Raw genomic sequence first — 22389 nt, forward strand, 5'->3', positions numbered from 1 at the left:
TTGGAAAATTTGAGTTAGCCGAGTATTAAATAAATCGTGGGTATTAATAAAGTTGGACGCATTAAATGGTGAGATAAATGTATAACAAAGGGTTATTCACCGTTAAATAATTACGTGTACATTGTGTGCATACGCGTGCGCGATATGATTATTCACATTGTGTGAACGGAGATCGATCAAAAACAAATTACCCGGCGACATAGAGACGTACAACGACTGCCTATTGCACTCTAAGCGGTCGATATCCGCATCCTGATGCTGCGAGCCTTTGTGTCTGGTCCAGCGGTGCTGGCTGGACGATGCAATAGACCAGAGCGGCTTCCGATAATAATTTTTTTTCTCTCGTTCGGCAAGTTCGTCTGTACATCCGCGGTGGTTCCTGTCAAAAGCAGCAACCAACATGGTTTATGGCGCATCTTCGTTCTTGCCGCCCTCGCAAGGAGGGAGGGAACGAGAAAGGATTTCGGTGGGGCCCTCTCCTGTCGAGCATAATGTGCCCATTATCTTCAGTCCTTTCGTCTATTTCGCATGTGTACCTATATAATAATGTACCGGGTGTCCGCGTAATTTCGTGCCTCCTCCATGTGCTCGACCTTGCTTTCTCTCTCTTTCTCTCGTTGATGTCGCGAATGGCCGTGACACGATCGTAAAGCCTAAAGAGGCATTAGATGATGCTCGAACGGGTCGACGAATACGAAGAGGTTGAAAGAGGTGGTTGGTTGTGGGGTGGAGCAAGCATAGGACGTCAGGCAAGGAAGCCAAAGACCATTACGGTAATATCCCACGGACGGAGGAAGTGATTTTTAAGGAGATAAGACTGCCATTTCAAGGCAATTTTGCTTTCCCTGTAAGCTTCGTTCTCTTTCTTCGGCGGCCCGAGTCCCCTGCGCTTCCTTCCACAACAGAACGATTATGAAAATTTCGCGCCGTTTTCGGGGTTCTCGAAAGTGAGCTTTGTATGGCCAGGACATCTTTTTACGCGTAAATCTTCTGAATCCTTACGTTCACGATCGACGAATTCTTTGTCATCTCCTGACATATCTTGAAACCGAAATATTATTACATTGCACAAGAATTATATAAATTATAACTTGTTATAATTATTAGCACTTGTCTCAATAAAAATAACATTTCGTTCCATTTTTATCAATCTTCAGATCCTTCAGCATCTGGTTCGTCCTGCGAGGACGACGAGGACGGGCGAGTGATCGTTAAAAAACGAAAGAATAGCGTTTACGCTTCCTCGACCCGTGCCCCATCGGCAGACAGGGACACTTTAACTTCGACCGACGGCCTGCTCGTGGATTGTGTCGCTCTGGTGCATCTGACCGATCAATCCCCGACCGAGTCCGCTCAACCTGTGCGTCATCCGTCGCCGTATTACTACGGCGATCTTTTCAAGGTACCGGAGCAACTGTCCAAATCGCAGCCGAGCAAGTACCGGAAGAGCGTCAGTCTCGATGTACCGGGCGAGCGTTCGCGCACACCCGGTATACCCAAGAGGAACTCGGTAGCGGGTGATGGAGGCTCGTATTCGTCCCAGCCACGGCATTATCAGCAACTGCAGCAGCCGTATCCACCGCCGCTGCCACCGCCGCACTATCGCAGTCAAGATCTAGTAAGCCCCACGTCGGGGAGCGAGCATGTGGTTCCAGCCAGAAACGAGATCCTCTCGTCGTGTATCATCACCGAGTGGGATCACACCCTCATGCCTCCGCATAGGCTGCTGAGCCATGATCTGCCTACCACCGTTTGTACCTGCGTCGCATCGCCCGAAGAGGAGGAGGATGAGCTAGACCGACGGCAGCCGCAAGTGACGCGGCACCAAGTGCGCAAGCTACGACGTACACGGAGGATAGACCCGCAGCCGATACTCGTCGAGGACGAGGACGACGTGGAGGGTGAGGACGAGGGGGAAGAGGGAGACGAGGAAGACGCGGAGCCCGAGGAAGAGGACGAGGAAGGGATGGCCAGGCAACGTCACCTCTACGAGACGGCCTTCGACTGCAAGGTCAATCGCTCTGACGATGATCTCGACGATCTCGATCGCGTCACCAATCACGCGGTACTGCATTCCCAGGTACGTACATTCGGAGATTTCAAATTGTCATCAATACTTCGATATTGAGTTAAATGCGCGGTCGTGAAATTTTTCTTTGCAAACTGTCTTGTTCTTGCTTCTTTTCTATTTAATGCCAATTACTTTCTATCTTTTTCTTTAAGTTTCATTGAACTGCGCACTTTATTCAGCAAACAAGTGAACTATATAAATGCCGTTATTATTCCATTTGTAAAGAGCAAGTTTTGGATAAAATAAAATAAAATACAGATACGGAGTAGCGGTACTGTGCCAGTGAGTAGAACGAGTTCGTCAACGGACACGTCGAAGCAGCAACATCAACAATCGCTACCTTACACCGGCCAGTCGCAATCGAGCAAGGACCATCGACGCAAAGTTGTACTTCTCCGCCCAAAACCGATTCCGAGCCGCTTGCAGCAGCAGCAGCAGCAGCAACAGCAGCAACAGCAACAACAGCCATCGCAACAACAGTCAGACAATATATCTACTCTGTCCCAAGATATCGAGTCCCTCCAGATCAATTCGAGCGATGAGAAAACCGGATCGCCGAGACTACCAGCACGTGATTACACGCCGTCACCGCCGTCGACTGCACCTCTACCCGCGAAATTTCATGGAAATCGAGACCACTTGCTGTTGAATATTCGCAGCGCGCCGAATTTACCTTCGCAGCAGGATCATCCCCGCTTGAAAGACATGAGATTACCGGTGAAATCGTTGTTGCGCGCTAAGGACTCGCCGCAGAGTAGCGAGGGTAGCATTCTGGAAATTAAGAGCCGACCGAAGACCTTCGTCCAGGAGAACATCGATTCTTCGCAGGGTCGTCGATTCGACAAGGAGCTCATATTGGAGTTCAAGGACAGGCCCCGGGAGGAGAGGCAACGACCGCGCAGTCTGATCCGCGAGAGCAGGCCGATAATGGAGTTCAAAGGCAGGCCCCGCGAAGCGGAGGGCGATCTCGCGCGACCGCGAAGAGACGCCGGTCTCTTGGAATTCAAGCTACGTACTTCAAGACGTCGCGCCGGTTATTCCAGCACGGAGAGCATGGCGACTAGCAGCAGCGGTGGCAGCATGGAATCCATCAGGAGTAGCACCAGCGAGGGCAACCGGTCGACCAGCAGCTCCGACAGTCGGCACAGCACCAGATCGTTGAGCTCCCACAGTTCCGACAGCGGCGGCACCAATTGCTACCATCATCATCATCATCAACAGTCTTTGCCTGGCTTTCTAAATCACCACGCTACTAAATTGCATATCCTCTCACCGATCTCCGACAAATCGTCGCAGGAGCCGGCTTCGGAGACCTCCGACAACAATCGTAACAACAACTCGCAGAAGGCCTCGCCCGAGGAGAACGTCACCGCAGAGAATAACATCACCGCAGGCAACAACACCAATACGAATACAGTCACCTCGCCCATGGACACGTCTTTTAAGAAGCGGCGAACGCCGCAGAACAAGAATCTTATTAATCTTGCGCTGCAATCGTCGTCGTCGGGCGACGCGGAGATCCAGGGATCGGATAGCGGTATATCCATCGAGTCCCGCGCTGGTATCAAGTGCAAGCCTTTCGGGTTTCACCTGTTGAAGCCGCAGCTTGATAATATTAATTTCGTCGACAACGAGCCGGAACTCTCGGATCTGCCCTTCGATATGCCAAAGCTGCGAAGAAGGCGGCTGCTGATGCAACAGGATGCCACTACATCCGGAAGCGCGACCAGTGTGGACCTAAGAGATTTACCCTTCGACATGCCGAAGCTCAGGAAGCGTCTTAGATGTACTCAGAATATCGAATCCAGCGCGTCTCAAGCATCGTCGAGTCTCTCGGTACGCGACGTAGAGCCACCTTCTTTGTTTGGTAAGTTCTCGTTGCTTTACATATCTTTACATTTCGCGTTGTAGCATTAAAAATAAAAATTTCACCACATGTTAGTACTAAATAAATAAATATAGCGTAATTAAAAATGTATAATCACCGTTAATATACGATTATATACTCATCTTTAAATATTTTTTTCCATATTTCATTTTAAATGAAGATAATTAACGTAAATGAGAAGCAAGGAAATCCATTCATCTTTTTTCTTAATCAAGTGTCTAGCCATTAAATCGATAAAAACCATACTTTCGGCACCTCGAGGTAAGCTAAGTACTCATCAGGGCAGAGGGGCAGAGGGTAATTTGATGCTGATCGTTATGAACCTTCCAGACAACAGCTAACATCGTTAAGCTTCACTTAGTTGCTCCCACCAGCTGGATATTCACTACAAACACTCGCCTCTTTGTCAACCATGTATTAATGCCGCATATATCTATCCTTTAGTACATTGGATATATATACTATAATATATTGAGCTACAATATATACGAAGCTTCTCCAATATGTATGTAGATATAGATAGATATCGGCATTTATATAATAACCCATAGCTATAATTAAGGAACGAGCAGCAATTACGGACCGATGTTTGACAACTACAATTTATCAAGTGGTATTGTAGCAGCTGGCAATTTGTAATTTAGATCACATTAATAGCAAAATCATAGGACATCAATAATTTATCACCAGCGAGTGAATCTAGCTCAATGCGTGTGCGATGCAAGTGCATCGCGAAACACTCGGAATTAGTCGGGTGATTAAGCCGCCGCCGCCACTGTTGCCGTCGCATCGGGCACCCTCTCCTATTATCCCCCGAAGCTGTATCGTCCGACCTGATGGGACTTTGAACGCGCGTCGTCTACCCTCCGAGTTCCCAAATTGCGAAAGCTCTAATGCGAGAGCTACGAGAACGAGGCTCTCTCGCGCTGCGCGCACCGCCTACGGCCGAGGGAGCCGCAACCTGCGGTGATGCCGATCCGCGGGGGACGACGGTAAATGCTGTTACACGAGGGATAGGCGCTTGGGTTTACGTGCGCTGATGTATAGACCTACCGGGAGTGGTAGGCAGGCGCGAGAGAAGGAAGGCGCGAGAACGTGGGCGACGGGGACAAAGAGTAACCAACTATTTTTATCGTCGGTCGAATGTCAATAAAGGCACGAAATGCCCGGTAAATCCGTTTTGCCTGGAAGTTTTACGGGTCCTTGGGAACTGTTCTTTTTTCTCGCCTCGAAGAGCGGTGTGGCGACGATGACCGTGCGACGAGTGATTCCTCACGCCGTGAAATACGCCGACGCGGATTTATTTAATCAATTACGGCCCCCGGGGCTCTAAAGCACGGCACCTCGCTTTAGCGTCGTTGCCTGGGTGATTTAAAGCGTAATCGATTATCACTCGTAGGTTTTTGCCGAGCAGAGAACAAATTACGATTACGGGACGAATTATATTATTTCTTTTACATCGTTATGCGATCGTAAAGATACTAATATATTAAAAAGTTTTCTCTCTAAGGAAATGCAAATTTCTTTGCGTCTTTTAAACAAGCGTAATAAAACAAATTAATTGGATCTTTTACAGAGTTAAATTTCTTTGTTGTCCATTTGACACGAGTGTATACATTCATTCGTCAATAAAGTGCGATATGAAGCGATATGAAGCAGACCGAAAATGAAGCGTACGGCGCACTCGATTCCGCCGATAAAAGCTCAGTCATGTCACTCAGTTGCAATCGCTCTTTGAGCAACTACCTCGGTCGAAAATATGAATAAATAGCCGTCGCCTGTGCACGAAGTTTAATCAACGTGCGGGTAAATACGTGAATGCGACGTGCGCGCGAGCGCGTTCGTCGCGCCGGGCCTTTCCGTTTGTCAGATAACGAAAGTGCGGTTGTCGCGTTGCGTTCTCGCGAAACTACATATAATTTATTTCGACTATGGCTGGTCGAACATTTTACTGTGACGCGCTCTTCGCCGTTGAATGCAGGAGAGACATAAAAAAGCTTTAACGTTTCCGGACACACACACACACAGAGCTACGAGTGCGTTTTAATGACAGCAAAAATTGTGTACCTCGCTTGTGCAACGCGTGATTATGTAATGTCGCGCTCGTATATGCCTCCGAGAGGCTTTTTAAAATTTTATGAATACACGCAAATAAATCCAAATTAAAACGTTACTTGTTTGTTATAAATGTAGAACAAATTCTGTTAAAAAAATTAAAAATATATGTCATTTTGTGACTGATGCAAAACGCGTTCTCTCACCGCGCGCAATATTCCGCGTCTCGATTTGGCAGTCGGCTGCGAGCGGAATCGAGACCCGTAATATTTTTCCCGGTTGATGGATGTCGGATTCGTAAATTAGCTTTTGAAGAGGGACCAGGAAAAAAGGGAGATATAAGGGAACGAGACGTCGAATGTGTTAGCACGTAATCAGGACCAGATTTCTCCAAAGATATACGCTTTTTTATGCGTTTTGTTGTCGACAATTACTTTTTCGGGAGTGGGTGGCTCTACGGGATGTGATCGATCGGTTTCTTTGCCTTCGAATATCGCACATGGCTAGCGGATCGTCTTATTGGTTTGTCAGTTCGCGAATAGGTCGTCGATCACGATAAGCCATCTTGACCGATGAGGCGATTCAGTTATCACAATCTACATTTTTCCGATACATTTCTACTCATTAGTAATATCAATATCACAATTATTAATGTCATTGGCATAATTATATTATTATTGGTTGTTTGATTAGCAGTTATTTATTCATCTTTTTATCATACTTATTGAATTATATATATTAGAGATTAAAAATTTATTTCTTTTCGTTAATATATATATCGACAATACTATCCCAAATATTCTATCCTAGGCGTCTTTATCTACTTTTTCGAAAACGATGAATGATGCGTCGAAAATGAGTGTAGATTGATTTTTCCTTCGACGCATTATTTTTACATTTCAGTGGCGTTGACGGACAGCCAACTTCTGGAAGGAAAACAGTGCATTGTGCTTTCAGATAAAAGCCATCGGCTTGTGCCGGTCCACAATACGTTATAGAGACAGGAGTGGAGGATAGAGCCTAAAGCTATCGCTTTATTCTGCATATGCTCCCCATACAACGGGTTCACACGTTTATACACGGGTGTCAATGTATACGAGTACGTGTCACTAGGAAGATAGGCGCGTATTGAAAGTATCGGAAATATTACGCCCTACTTGCGACAAGTTTGCACTGTCCCTTTTTTGATCATATCTTTTAAACGTCATCGTTGAAACGACCCTTTTGATAGACGGCGTTATCGCATTCGCGGAAATAAATATAATAAATCGAGTAGATCTCGCGAAAGCGAGAAGTAAAGTAGTTGTATTTCTTGTTCATGCATCATGCACTTGGGCTGTAAATACATTCGATTTTTTTGCACTATCGCTTTAGGTCGTTTACGACAGCGAAAAAATTGATACTCGCAATCTCGACGAGCACATCTGTCTCGCGCACAGGGCTATTTAATGGCCGACCACGTGAACCCGTAGCTAGTGGCGATCGTTAACGGTCTAGAGAAGAGGGTAGAGGGAGGCAAAAAACTGCATTGACGCGGTGATATCTGGCTCGGTTCGCTTCGTTGGATATACGGGGGAAGGTTTGGCAAACGAGAGAAGAAGCGTACACACATAAGACTTCTTCCGGTTGTTTACGACTGAAGTTGTTAAGTGTAACTTACATCAGAGTCTTTGTTTTTCCAGCGTGACGATCTGTATTCTCATCTACCAAATGCGATTCCAGAGTTTCACACAAAAACAGCTTGTTTTTATCGCTTAAGGATAAATGCCCAAAAGAATAAAAGAAAAGACAGAAGACAAAAGGAGAAGAGATAATATCTAAAACAAAAATCGTGCCTTACTGATTTAATTTACTTTTAAGAGTGAAACATGTTATATATATTCGAAAGCATGTTTTCAAAGAATTGATTTTAACGAAAAATATAGCTTCAACGCGTTTCCTTCGTTTCATTTCTTTGGTCATCGTAATGCGCTAGATCCAATCGTAGAAGTTATGGAGAATACTTATCTAACAATAAGTGTACTATATGCGAGTTGGGGGGGTCAGATATCGCTGTGATTTTACGACTGTTTTCGATAGTTCGGCGTGGCCTCGAAAATTTGTTACGAACTACCCTGTTTACTCCATTCCCAATGTGGAAAGATCCGCAATTTTGTAGCTATTCATACACGCAAACCACGTACAGTTTAGTCAACATCGCACGCGCAGTCTACTGACTATTTGGTAGTTGGTCAAACTACCACATGAATGATCACGGTTAGAAACTTGATTTTAAAGCTGTCGCGTCGTCATCTTCCGCGACTTCCGCAAGTAGATTCAAATCAGTGTCTTGTGAAAGCGCAGCGACGTGATATAATTTTACATAGTTATAATTTGTATACGTTAAATAATAAGGACACTGCGTGCTCGGATTATTATATTTGAACAAAATTAAATTTAATAATTACTAGTTATTCTTATTGCAACGTACGAAGCTTGTTAACAAAGCAAAATTAAAACGTGGTAGCCCGACGAGCTCTAATTTTCATGGTTTTCTGCAAATGCAGATTTTTAACGACCGTCTTTTTCCTCCGCGAATTTTTATGGCTCGTGAATTTTAGAAGAGCTTGCAAATTGCAAATTGCATGTGTCACGTGCGCTCTGTTTCCAAATTCTCCATTCGGAGAGTGGATTTTCTACAAATGTGATGCAGTATGTACTAAACTTCATATATGATGATCGTCCTAGCTCCGGATAAACACAATTTTATCCTTAACTTCAAGAATCTAACCACGTACTGTTTGCCCGATGTCACGCGTCGCGACTGTCTGCTGTTATCCATTTGGTACCGATCCAAAATGCTACCGCAGCGCGAACCGCCATTCGGCTGACCATATTCGGACTTTTCTACTGGCAAGTTTCACTAATTCGGATTAACACGTTTTAATGACTCCGTTCGACAGAACACACAAAAACCGCAATAATTAAGCTACTTGCATGTAGATTTTATTTACATTGCTTATAATCTTACATTTACATTGTTTTAAATAATTTTTATTGCCATTAACAAAAATTGCATTGCTTATCAGTTTTAGAAATTCGTTAATTTTTCGTATCTGCAATTCATTTGTTACTTTAGTTTACATTAAAGCGCATATCTTTCATGCCATTTCATCTATTCTTTTCGCGATAACTATTCACTACCAGTTTCTCTTTAAGATGACGACAGCAACATCCGTAAAATCTTTAGGGTCGTTATATGCCGCCGCCGGCAGACGAGAGCAAAGACGCGATCAGATGTCAAAGCTAGGACTTCCCAATAACTAACCGTGCGTCATTATCCACCAGACTTAAGGATCTTAATCATTTCTGATTTTCCTATTTCAAAGAGTTGACATTTCATTATGATATGCGCAAGACTACGTTCTTGATGGTCAAAACTTCGTTCATTTAAAGTAAAATATTATATATATATATATATATGTTAGCAATATATAATAATTAAAGCAAATAAATCATTACTTATTTACAAACTTTTTACTAGGAATATGCATATGTAATTTTTTTTAACATTAATATTAAATACTTTATGAACGAGAATCTGATATCAGAAACGTATGACCACTGTTAGCAGGTTTGATTAACAACTTAAGTTTTCTGGAATTAATAAATAAAAAATGAAAGAGAGTCCCAGAGTGAGTTATTTCGTAAATAAGAAATGTGACCACAGTCAGTAGCGTGGACCGAGGTATCGGTGATCCTTGTACAAATTGTACGAATACCATTCGAATCGTACGATGGAATCGTCTGACGTGCGCCTATCGTACTTCATATTTCATGAGGATCGCGGACGTATCAACTATTCTGAGCAGGTTCGAAGTGTTTGCCACCGCGTCGATAAGGGCCCGTCGACGGAGGGATAGAAGAGCTCAAGGGCGTGTAACTGCAACATCTGTTGGCGGAGAGATCTCGAAGGCCTATCCAGCATAACGGCATCTCGCATCTGTTGTTCGGGAATTTCGGCGCTATTGCAAAATTTCTTCGGGGGAGAGTAGAACCTCGTAACGATTGCCATACAACCTAAAGACGCATTCGTGGCGAGCCGTCAAGATCGCAAACTCATCGTGACTGGCGGCTTTCTTCTCCATTTATTTTTATTTTATGTATGTGAGAGTTTTCGAAACCAGAGTTTCAACGCGAATATTTTTATATCTATCGAGTGAAACGATAACCGTAACACAAATATGATCGGTTCAGCAATTCCGTTGAATATTTATCGAAACATTTCGCTTCAAGCGATACGTATGTTTCTTTCCACGCGTTTACCGTTCGCAAACTTTTTCCTCGTAAAACGACAGACTTTACAGTTGCCTACGTGCCGAGCAGCGACCTTATGACTGTGCCGTCATAAGGTGTCATCTTCCATTTAATAGCGTCTTGCCACTCAATGGAATCGCCATTGACTCCTTTCTCGAGCGCGTTTGACATGCCGGCTCCCCGAGGCCGTAAATTCGCCAGCGTCGTAAATCTCTGCGGCGGGTTCCACCCTCGATCTCCTTCGCTCGGCAATAAATACGAATCGCTGGGCGCGGGGGTTGCTCGGCTTCTTGGCTCGGCGTCACTCCGAGGAGCGTCCCGCTGCCGACGTCCGGCGATACGCAATACGTCCTGATTTTTGCGGGGAATTAAAATTTCCGTTCGCCGACGATACGGTGTGTACCCTCGCGACAGCGAACGGCTGCGAGATTTCCCGCCTGCATACGCCGTCCCTGCTCGGAACCTCATTCGTGACCAGGAATTTCCCCGGAGACGCGTCTGCGGCGACGCCTCTCGCGTGTCTCCCGTCGAAGGAATATTTTTTGCCCTTCCCAGCTATTTCTCTTCTCTAACTTTCTAACGACGCGCGCAATCACCGTTCCCTTCTTCCCGCACTTCGAAACATCATTCAACGAAACTTCGGGGGGTCTTAAGGCAAACGCGCTACGAATTCGTATATGATGATCACAGGCGGAGGAGTTTCCTTGACGTTACTCGTATCCTTGACGTTCCTGTGTACGATCCGGTACCGAATATCTCGACGGCTTTCCCCCATTTCCCGCGGGAGCATGCGGCGGTCGGAAAGCCCGCGAAGAAATTGATTGAGACGTATCTCCGTCAGAGACGGATATTAAAACAGTCTGAGGAGGAAGAGACAGGGAATAAGGATACGAGTGTCAGGACGAGAAATTACTCGTGGGGTGGGCGCTGTACAAAAGACGAGCTGGGTCGCGGGAGCAAGATTCCAGCAAAGACAGGGACAGAGAAAAACCGTTTACACCGTCTCGTGTCCCGGGGAAAAGGAAAAGGAAAATCAAGCGGATAAATCTGCCGGGCCGATCGCCAGATTGAATTTAATAATACAGACGCACGCAATCTCGTCGAGTAACGCTAGCCGTTCGGCGCCGTTAATGTTTAACCATTCCCGAAACGTGTGTTTCACAAAGAGGAATTGAATAGAAATGGCGCGTGAGAAATACCCACCGGCTTTCGGGTCCTTCTCTCACCGTAATTTGATGTGCGTGTAGAGGATGTTCCAGAACTGGTCGTTTCCACAAATTATATCACAAATTTAAAAACGGCTTTTTCTCAGCGAAAAGTTTGTCAAATATAATTACTTATTGTTTACAACAGCTTTTTATGGTACATGTTATTGCATTGAGATTTAAATTTTTGTGCGAAGGTATAATCTTTTAAAATTAATTATATAATGATTTCTTCGCCTGATAATTCCGTAACTGCAGATACTTCGCTGGTAATCTATTTGTTTCTTTTCCCGAGACATCGTAAATATCTGCATGTGTTTGCGTGTAGACGAAACCACTTTGGCGTGCCCTGCCCTTCGGGCACATTAAGCCGCAAAAGAGGCTAACTCGACGTTACACCTGTCAGAGCAATTTTGTTTTACCTGCGTCATGTACCGCGTCCGAGAAGTCAACCGCTAAGAGATTGCGCCAACAAATGAAATTAGCGTCCTACTATATTCAGGGGCGTTTCCTTGATACGGAGTGTCCTTCGTCGATCATTATCGTCCACGACGAACCCTCAACCCTGATATTATCAAAGCAAAAAATCATGTAACTAAAAAATTGGGCACGAACAAACGCTTCGTGGTAGAGTGCCCTGTCACTTTCATGAAAGATTTTTTAGAAAGCAATTTTATGTCTTACGTTTGTCAAATCATACAAATACGCAAATCATGCTACTGTTTCGCTTAATTTTAATATTATTTAATATTATTATTACACAACAGTTTGTCAGTTATTTTTATAATATATTAAGGGTTTTTGTCGTTTATCGTTATTTATGATAAATAATTATTTGATAAATATCAGTTTATTACATCCTAATCTAATCTAAATCATAGCAAAGGGTGTTATCCACAAAAAAATTGTTATCGGATTATCAATATTAATTTATCACTGAAGACAGTGACGAAATAATATCAATAAGCCCGTAACAATTTTTCATGGATGACGCAGCTTAATCCGCTCGTTATTGGGATAGATTTCGACGTATCCAAGTTCTGATTTGTAGCAATTATTAAGGGATCGTAAAGCCTGCGACGATAGATCGCCGAGACAACTCCGTATAGTCGGTATATCATCGGTGTTTACTGGCGGGAGTTCCACGATGCGTCTAACTGTCGGGTGACTCATTTCTAGGCGGCGGTCTGGCGCGCCCGAAGATGACTCTAAATCTGGATGCCGGTAGTAACACGGCGGGAACGAGCAGTGGGAATCTGAGTGGTCAATTGGTGCCGAAGAAACCCGGTGGCCTGAGCCTCGGCTTACCGCTGGAAATCAGCACCGCACGAATATCGGCCGATCTGGTTGACGTGGAGCTTCCGTTGGAGAGACAAGGGTAAGTGTTTTGTCGCCTTTCATTGTGCTACTTCAAAATAACTCTATTTTTGCGCGAGTTTTCGAGGCCGTAGCGTTACCGCTAATGTACAGGTTTTACATGACTCGAATATCGCTAATGAGCTTATTAACATTTTCAAAATTATGCATTCTTATTCCCATTCGCTCATACTTGTTTATCTTTAAATTTTCGAAAAATACATTTCGCGGAATGTTTTTGTTTGCTAGAATTTTGCGGATTAAAAGGCACGATATTTGAAGAGAAATTTTTTATTTAGATGGTATCACGGCTCTATCACACGCATCGAGGCGGAGGGTCTTCTGCGAGTTCACCAAGAAGGAAGTTATCTGGTGAGGAACAGCGAGTCGACCAAACAAGATTATTCTCTATCCCTGAAGTGAGTGGCACATAAATGAACATTTTCACGCATCCGATAATTTGCGATTGACCTAATATTTATCGAACATATTATGGATTCTCTTGAGTATGAGTCATCTAATTGTGTCGTTGTAATTGTTTCAGGAGCGCCCGCGGCTTCATGCATATGCGCATCCAGAAGAACGAAGAGCTGAATGCTTACATTCTAGGACAGTTTAGCAAACCGTTCGAGAACATACCGGAAATGGTCCGTCATTTCAGCGTGAATCGTCTTCCGATACGCGGTGCTGAGCACATGTGTCTCCTGCATCCGGTCATAGTTCAGCTTTTGTAGCGCATCTATCGTAGCGCCATTTAAGGCGCTGAATAGCTCTTTTGATAATCCGTTTTCTTTTCCCCCGACGAATGCCGAAGCGCGCGCGATTGCAATGAACGATAAGTTTGATACCCGCGAACGAGATGTAGAAAGTATTATTCTCGAACGAGGGAGTCTTCCGAACGTTCGTGAGACGCGGTTGACTTCCGCGAGGATCCTCCGTATCAATTCGCATTCTGGTTGGATGAACCGTTCCGCACGAAGAGCGCCAGAGATAATGGACAATAATGGCATTGACGGGGAAATACCGCTTCGCCGTGAAATATTAGGGGGAGTACGAGTACAGTACAAAAATATAAACGGTGACTGAGCGAAGCTGCTCAACGATACACAGTGCGATCGATTAGATGAAAACGTCCGGGTCTGTGCAATTCCTTGCGAGAGGCCAGTTTTTAAGCTATGTGTGAAGAATCTCAGGTCGCTCCAAGTGGGGATACCTGCTCATGAACGTCGTCTTTTTGACAACACTTTATTTTCGCATGTCTATAGCCGAGAGTCCAAGTTTTTATTGCACAATAAAATTAGAAATCGGTAGGGACGGCGAGTGCTTATCCCATCCCTCTTTCTTTTCCTCTCGGACTCGAAAGCGTAAAGATCGGTGTCCAAATGCTTCGTCTTCCTCAAAACATCGCGCAAACCTACCTCATAGGCAAACGCATACATCGCGGCACGATATAGAAGCGGTACCAGAAATTACAGTAGTGAGAGTCAGGGGAACGAAATTACTTGAAACGGATATGAATTCGATGCAGTGATGACCATCAATAACTCTCAAAGAATAATGAATTCGGAATTGACGATTCTAGTAGGATACGCGAGAACGTTCTCGAGGATGTTTTTCCCGGTTGTTCCTTGAATCCGCGATTTATATGCGAATTCTACGAAAGAAATCTTTAAATGGGATCAGAAACGCTGTTTTACGAAATGGTATAATTTAAGTAAGAAGGAAAGGTGCGCGTATTTAAATTCACACAGAGTGCCGCGTGGAAGCAGCCCGACGTGGCGTGAGCTGAAAGCCAAAGTAAAACTAATCCTAATATCCAGTCGAGGGATAGAGCAGAACTAGTAGGCCGGATACGCGCAGCGAGCGCGAGTAAAATGCCAAACTTTACTTCTAATCGTAATCATTTAGTCAGGGTTTAGTTGTCCGTCTCGTCGTTGATAAGTGATTAAATAGGCTTAGAACGATAAGCGAGCGTACGACAGTCAGTTGGCTCGAATATTGGGTGAGGCGAAGGTTCCGCGTAACTTCGTGAAATAATAAAAATTGCGAGTCCGACAGGAAACGGTCGGAAACGCGAGAAAAGAGGAAAAAACGATAGTGATCGACAGTCTGAATCATCGGTGGCTCGTTATCCGAGTCATCCGTCCGAGAAACTAGACGGAGTCACTCGCGGAGGAGATTTTTGCGATAGGATGCAACCGATACATATTTTTTCATGTGATATTAATTTGTTACAGAGATAGCCTAGTTTCACCTGTGATCTGTTACTTAATTCCCCTTGTCCGCGTGCGCGTCGGCGTTCTCGCGCGATTGCACGCGATAATGATAATAAAATAAATTAAACTTGCTATTATTATTACGTAGAATCAGCAACGACGCGTCGCTCAGACGCGATGACGAGACGTCCGTGGTGTTACAATAATTTTTCGAGTTAGAAATTCGATTCGCAGAGGTTGTGAGCGAATTTTCGTTGGCCGAGCAAGCAAGAAACAGTTTGCTATTAAAGTAGTGACATAGGGAATCTACGGCGAGAAGTAGCGAGTGCCAGCACCGTGTTGTAAAAATTGTCATAGCCGAAAGCCTCGTTTGATCGTTTAAGCGTTTAATCGGTATACACGAAAAAGCAAAGCATTAGTTTTCTAATTAAAAATATTTAAATTTTGCACTCGCAGGAATACTTGAATTATGAGCGAGGCACTCTCTACTTTCGCGTCTAATTAGGTTGAGTGTAATTCATGCGTCGTACTGTAAGCTGCCAGTATTATTAACTGTAATCGATAATGCATATCCATATATGTTAATGTTTAAGACATTATATTGTCTCTATAGCCCGATCATTGAAACTATAATCTATATATATTTATTTCTCCTATTATATTTATTGCATTGTATCGTTGAGTATGATGATAAGGATGAAGTTTCTGTGCGCCATTAATTTAATTGCGAGATCATAGAGCTGTATACCTATAGTAATTCTAGACTTCGTACACGTAGAGTAATATTATTTGTCGAAAGGCAGTACCGTAAATTATATGGTAGACTAACTTGTAGATACTTCCTGTACCTTGAAATTTGTATGAAGTAGGATTTAGATTACGTAATATATACATAAATATATATTATTATAAATGATTATACTAGCGCGCATAGTTCTCGTTTGTAGGATATACATAAATTAAAGTCTAGCGAAAGCGGGGTGAGTCCAATAAATATCTTAAGCGCTATGCACGCCCTTTACGTAAAAAGGGATGTCTCGGACGGCGATGTGCAATATTCTGACGCGGTCTTGTACGGCCGTAAACGTGAAGTGCGATCCAATATTTTTGTTTTAGTAAGCAAACCACCGATGTTCCAAATCGACTTCACTAGATAATCTTGTGTACTCTGGAAATTTCTCTTAATAATAAAATAGTTAATAACTCCAGTTTAGTCACGACAGTCGCAGTTTTACCATCTTTTCAATTTTAGATAACCCAAGAAAGTCTTTTACATGAGAATAGAAAATTTTGTGTAAAAATTTTTATAAGATTGTACAATGCGTATCGTTTCGAAAAAAACTATAAAAGCATTGATATCAATTGAATTATATCAGTTATATAAATTTTCTCTGTGCTATGTATATTTTCAAATTATTTAATTTATTCTATTTCTATCTCTTCGTCAGTTTTGTGTAAGGTAATCTCACTCTGAAGTCCAGCTGGAACAAGTGGCGGACGGTCACCATTTTCTTGTAGAGATGTCACTTGGTGCGTTTCTGTCTGTGCCGAATCAAACATTGTAATTTATTTAAATAAAATTGCATAAAGAGCTTAGATTTTAATATCTTAAACGTTATTTAAGTTTCATTAAGACATGTAATATACCAATTTCTCTTCCGGTTCCGATACTTTTGGTTCTTTTGATTGTTTCCTTGAGTTTCGCTTTTCTGTAATTCGCGATAAGAGAATACGAAAGAGGTACGCAGATCGCGTAACAACAATAACAATTATAATAATTACATAAAGATATTTAATTATACATATGGTAACTTCTGTCAAATACGGTAAACTCGCTGAATGCAAAGTGTTGTATTATTCACTCACGGTTTCCAGCGCTATTTCGTCGGGATGTCAGAGATTTACGAGGCGCAGTCGAAGCACATTCCTGAGAGAATTGTGAAAGTGGAATGGTAAATTTCGCGAAATGAGTATGTGAATTACTTATGACAGCTAGATCATCTTGATATTCACCGAGGGTCCAGTTTCCTCGCTAATCTGGCTTTCCCAACAATCTAGCCCGCAGACGTCCTTACCCGGCATGCGCCGACTGCGATACATTTTACCGTCCTTCCCCCTTACCACCCCGTCCGTTAATTGTATCGCTTCCGGTCCCCATTGAGTAAGGAAATGTCCCGTTCGCATGACCCTTTGCTGAGGAGTCGTAATCGTATGACTCCCGCCGCAGTAACGATTGCAGAGATGATCTCTAGTGCATCAAACTTATTAAACTTAAAGAAATAACGTTTATCATTAAGCTATTTAAAAACTCTGATGGCTATTAAGTTCACAGTTGTAATATTGAGAAAAAACAAGAGATTTTTTTGCTTTAAAAAGAACATATTTCAATATTATTTCAAATATTGACATTTAAATATTAAATATTATTATTAATATTTATCAATATCAGCTTATATCTAACATATTTATTCTTCGATATGTAATATTTTCTCGAGATTCTATGGTCGGACGAAACAATATCGGTTACCTAGGAGTCCTCGCGAGCATCTCTTCTTTCGTTTTCATCTTTTTGGTCTCCTCTTGCATTACTGCTTCAAATTGGATCATATTTCTGCTGTGAGGCAATCTTCTCTGTTGTTTTCTGACTTTGTCCAACTCGTACGTTAGATAAGGTTTCATGCTGGTAGTGCATGGTAACGGTTCAGCGCGAAATCTACCGAGCTCGTCTGTCTTCATTACAACATCCTTGTCGCACGATATACATTGAACGTCTCTAAATGAAAGAGATGGGAGTCGACAGTCTCGTGTTGAAGTCTTATTTGCGAGCCTGAAATGTTTACCTAAGCAGCTTTTTCGTTCCTGCAGCCTCGATCTCCCGTCTCGCTTCAATCATAATCTTTAACTTTTCTTGAAGCGATTTTAATTTATTGTTCACAAAATCCTTTAGTGGCATCATCTCGACTTTATCCATCTTCGCGGCGATTTCATTCTGCACCTCATCAAGCGCTTGTTGCCAAATCGATTCTTGCTTCGTCAATTTGTCGATTGCTTCCTCGAGACCACGAGCGAGATCATCGCAGGCAGCATCAAATTGATCATGTGATACCTACAGTAATTTTTATAGTACTTTAATCTGCATCAATAATGAGTGTGTCAGCGAATTTGGTAATGCTTTATACCTTTCTGTTCACAGTTTGAGCATCGGCTTTGTCGGCCAAAGCATCTTCGAGATCCTCTTTGTTTGCTTTGACAGTTTTTAAAAGTTCTATTTGTTCCAGTAGTGTCTGTCAGTGTTATTATCAATTATGATAAATACGATAATTCAAATAAATTATATTATATTAAACACGAAGTAGCTGCTCTTACATAATCTATACTTAAATACTATTTAAAAGATTAACAATGCTTTAATTAGTCTTATTTTATTATTTAAAGCTCGTACGCTAATGTGCGTTTCTTGTTTTTCCTTGTCATCGAGCAATCTGTCCATCGCTTGTCCGATTTTCTCCATATCCGTTTCAATTTCTTGCACTTTTGCAACAAGTTTGTTAATGCTGACTTCATCTGTCTTCTCGACTTCTTGCATACTATCCACTTTTTCTAACAAATTTCCAACTTCCGTTTCCAATACAACTACGCGTTGGGTAACATCAATCAAAGCTTTGTCATGTGTTGTTTCTACACTTTTTATAGCTTCCAGGCATTGTTCCAAGTTTACGACATCACTCACTTCGACTATTTTTTCTTCTTCTTTAATCGGTTCTCTAACAACAGGTTTTTTTTCTACCAATGGCACATCGACAGTCGTTGTTGGTATTTCTCTCTCTATGTTCAAAGATAATATGTGCGTAATAAAATATAATAAAGATGAATATAAAAATTCTCAACGTACGTGCAACTCTTTTGTTAAGATCTTGCAAGTCTTGTTGTATACGAGCTACATCCGTTTTTAATGTAGTAACATCTTGACGTATTTTTGCTATAACAGCACCATCTAAATATATTTTTAAATATATATTTATATTAGTAATTTTCAATATATTTTCAAATTAAGATAGCAACTACATTACATATTTATAAACGATTCAAGTAACAACGTCTTCAACATTGGACTAATTTTTATATTAATTAAATCATTAAGCTTGTTACTCAGAGGTGCTACTAGAGGAGCGAGCTTTTCAGGTGCTGTTTTGCGTATTTTATCAACTGCTACTTTAGAGACTTCATTTTCTTCTTTTTCACGGTGTGGTACTATCACATCGTTGGTTGTTATAATTTTTGCTGCTGCTTCTATTTCTTCTTTTTCTTCTACTGCTTCTACTGCTTCTACATCAATACCAGTAGTTGGCACGGGTATACCTTCGGTTAACATGTCAGTAATTGTTTGCAGATTGATAAGCCATTGCTCCATCTTGGAGACTTTATCTTCGAGTTCATCCAATCTCGCGTTAATCAAAGATGTGTCTGCTATGACAGTATCGCCTTTGATTACATCTTGTACCAATGCCGTGAGCTGTACCAATAATTTAATAAGTTAATAAACTTAAGTTTAATATTTTAACGTTTTAAGTTTTAAGAATTCTTAACTTTCATTATATTCTTTTATTAAACTATTAGCGGTGCGGAGTGTAAATATCACCCGCGAAAAGTTTACGAGATTAGTAAGCAGTATACCTTATCGATACCTTGTTCGTTAGCTTCCAATCTCTTATTAATGTTAATAAATTGCCATACATCCGCGGCGGGATCTGTAATTTTGTCCTTTAAACTTTCGACTACTTCTGGAGACGTAGACAAGTCCTCCAAAGCTTGATACCGTTGCTGCAGCTGTTTTACCTGTTCATTAAATTATTACTGAATAAATTACATTGTCATCGTACATAATGTTAATTCTAAAAATAATTTGTCCTACGCACAGATTGTTTAAGCTCTTCAAACGCCAATGCTGTAGGAGGAGAGCCATTTACGACAGTTACGACCGTCGGAGCTTCGGGGACTTTCTCAAGATCTATTTGTGGCCTCACATCATTCGTCACTTTCAAAATTTCCTCTGCAGGCGGTTGAATATCTAAATCAAGTTAAATCTATTTTGTTATATAGCATAATTTATAATTAATTAAATATAACTGAAAATAAACAACAAAAATCACGAGTTTATACCGTCTGTAAGTACATCGGCGTCTGCGCCATCGTCTCTTCGAATTCGTTGTACTTCGCCGGTAGCATCGGTAATATCATACTCGTGAAGCTGAGGTGAAGCCCGAGCAGGGCTCGGCTTCAAGGATGTTACCATCCTCTGCAATAGCTCTCACGTGAATATAAGAAAAAGAATTGCCACATTCCTTTTTTTTCCAATTACTTGGAATATTATTTTTCTTACTTTAATGCGATCCGCGTTTTCACCACGGAATTCGACTTTGGTAGCCTGCAAATTTATTTGATGCAACAAGATATGGAGAAAACTATGAAGAATATTAAAATTAACCGCGCCAACCTGAAATCAATAACTTTATTAATCGCTTTATCTATACAATGTAAATGATGGATAATTGCTATTGTTTTACCTCCGGTGCTCCAAGAGCAAGATCGAGCATTTGAGGAAGAGAAATTTGCAGGCTAACAACATCGATGCTGTTGTTAGCTGTTGGTGCTTCCGGCATTTGGGCAGTTCTCGCAGCCATTTTGTATAATATTAATTTTTTTCAGAAATTACATGAGAATCATAATTACATTTATCTTCTTGTTCATTAAACACAAGTGCGGTTATTGTGAAAGATATTGACTGAATTGTCAATTTTGAAAATTAATTGCCTTCCGTTCCTATATTCATCCCTTATCCGGTAGATTAAGGGAGGTGAAGTTGTGTCTATATCTCCACAGTTGGCGCCACAAATATGGTCGACAAGTAGCGTGCTCCTATGGAAGATATTTGTATCAGTAGTTCTTTTTATTCATTAAAAGTTTCAAAGAATCTCTTTATTATCTTTTTACTTACCTTTATGCAAATAAAATAACACTCTTAAAATTTAATTAAATATCACTACTGTCTTTGTTATTTGCTTAAGAAATAAGTATTCAAATAACACGTTATTTAATCATCATTAATTTTAATCCATATTTTATATATTTTACGTATACATAGATATATAATAATTTGGAATAGTGTGTCCATAATATTATCATCAAACAAAATAATTTTTTAAACAACACAATATTTTGTGAAAATATTATAAAACAATAAATAAAATATACCTAGTGCGCAATCTAGGCATATTTTTCAATCATCTCCGTTGATCAAATACCATCGATACGACGGGTTAATGAAACAGTAATTCAGTGCGCGTCGTTTCTCCACAAACAGGCTCGATTTATCTAACTGCACGTGGCCGATAGACCGAAATGTGAAATAGAATCAAGCTAGGCTACACTACCGCAGAGATTACATCGAATCGTATATATTTTATCGAGTTCCCGGATATGATATTCTCGAATGTTTCCGTTAGATTATCCATAGATACGATCAATGTCAGCTCGATCGTGTATTTATACGCTCGCATATCAATCCTGCGACGATGATGAATCTTTCCGTATCGAGGAGATAAATTAAAATTGTCATACTTCCCTAATCGGTTTGTACATGAACCAGAGACAGTGCAAATAAGTCATTTCAGACTAAAGATAGAAACTAATAAAATTAAATGACCTCGAATATATTTATAGTTTCGACTATAAATATTTTTCCACTCTGAAGAACTTGACCTGCAGCGTGCAAAGTAATCTTAAAACAGTTAAGCTAAATTCTAGAAAAATCTATTTTCAAAGACAGATCTATTTCTCCTTCACGTTCCTTTATCATCGAGATATTTGGCGAAATATGGAGAAGATTCTGTATATCTCAAATATCGTTCTATAAGCGAATGATTCAGCAGCAGTGATTACACTGTATATATAGCTGCGGTTTCAAATTACCTATGATAAAGCCGGCATTGACGATGTTTGAGTTACATTGTTTGATCGTCAGGTGAATGTTTAACCGTGAGTAATGTCAGCATTCTTGATGGCCGGACATCTCTCGGTATTCGATAGCAGGCGGTAACGTCGTTCTTATGATTTACTCGTTCGTCAGGTGAGCGACAGCCCCCTTTCCGTCTTCTTTCGCGATTTCCCCGGCCACCTTGTCAGTGCGGCGGCAGTCGCAGTTCTGAAATGATGTATACGTCGAAGGAAAGGTACGCTGTGGTGACGGTGAGTGTGAACAATTCAATTTTAAGACGCCGTTTTATATTCGCCGTTATTAGTCTG

The 22389-nt window shown here is 41.7% G+C and overlaps 2 protein-coding genes across 3 annotated transcripts in view; one reads left to right on the forward strand and one right to left on the reverse strand.

Moving 5' to 3' along the window:
* Hwt (SH2 domain-containing adapter heavyweight) overlaps positions 1–14923 on the forward strand; it is a 171594-nt gene extending 156671 nt beyond the window's left edge. For both annotated transcript variants that reach the window (XM_071781462.1, XM_071781463.1), the window contains 5 exons: positions 1158–2080; positions 2330–3938; positions 12695–12893; positions 13171–13290; positions 13416–14923. In XM_071781462.1, coding sequence (XP_071637563.1) covers positions 1158–2080; positions 2330–3938; positions 12695–12893; positions 13171–13290; positions 13416–13605 — 3041 coding nt within the window. In that variant the 3' untranslated portion in view covers positions 13606–14923. The remainder of the gene's footprint in view (positions 1–1157; positions 2081–2329; positions 3939–12694; positions 12894–13170; positions 13291–13415) is intronic.
* Positions 14924–16828: 1905 nt separating this feature from the next.
* Positions 16829–20768, reverse strand: LOC139814857 (uncharacterized). Its single transcript, XM_071781347.1, has 13 exons — positions 20652–20768; positions 20468–20581; positions 20248–20383; positions 20004–20155; positions 19762–19923; positions 19237–19600; positions 18976–19081; positions 18530–18908; positions 18267–18371; positions 17928–18193; positions 17615–17860; positions 17101–17335; positions 16829–17014 (listed from the first exon to the last, which is right to left on the reverse strand). The coding sequence occupies exons 1-13, from the start codon at positions 20766–20768 to the stop codon at positions 16946–16948; spliced, it is 2451 nt and encodes an 816-aa protein (XP_071637448.1). The 3' UTR covers positions 16829–16945.
* Positions 20769–22389: the final 1621 nt, after the last annotated feature.

Source organism: Temnothorax longispinosus, chromosome 6 (assembly GCF_030848805.1).
Source record: "Temnothorax longispinosus isolate EJ_2023e chromosome 6, Tlon_JGU_v1, whole genome shotgun sequence".
Classification (NCBI taxonomy): Eukaryota; Metazoa; Arthropoda; class Insecta; order Hymenoptera; family Formicidae; genus Temnothorax; species Temnothorax longispinosus.

What these genes read in the sequence shown, in the direction of transcription:
- LOC139814857 (XM_071781347.1), bottom strand. Translation starts at nt 20,768, where the DNA reads ATGGCTGCGAGAACTGCCCAAATGCCGGAAGCACCAACAGCTAACAAC. An exon ending in TTGCTCTTGGAGCACCGGAG is followed by an intron (nt 20,582 to 20,651) that starts GTAAAACAATAG and finishes TATTGATTTCAG; the next exon opens with GTTGGCGCGGTTAATTTTAA. An exon ending in TTGAAGAGCTTAAACAATCT is followed by an intron (nt 19,924 to 20,003) that starts GTGCGTAGGACA and finishes TTTAATGAACAG; the next exon opens with GTAAAACAGCTGCAGCAACG.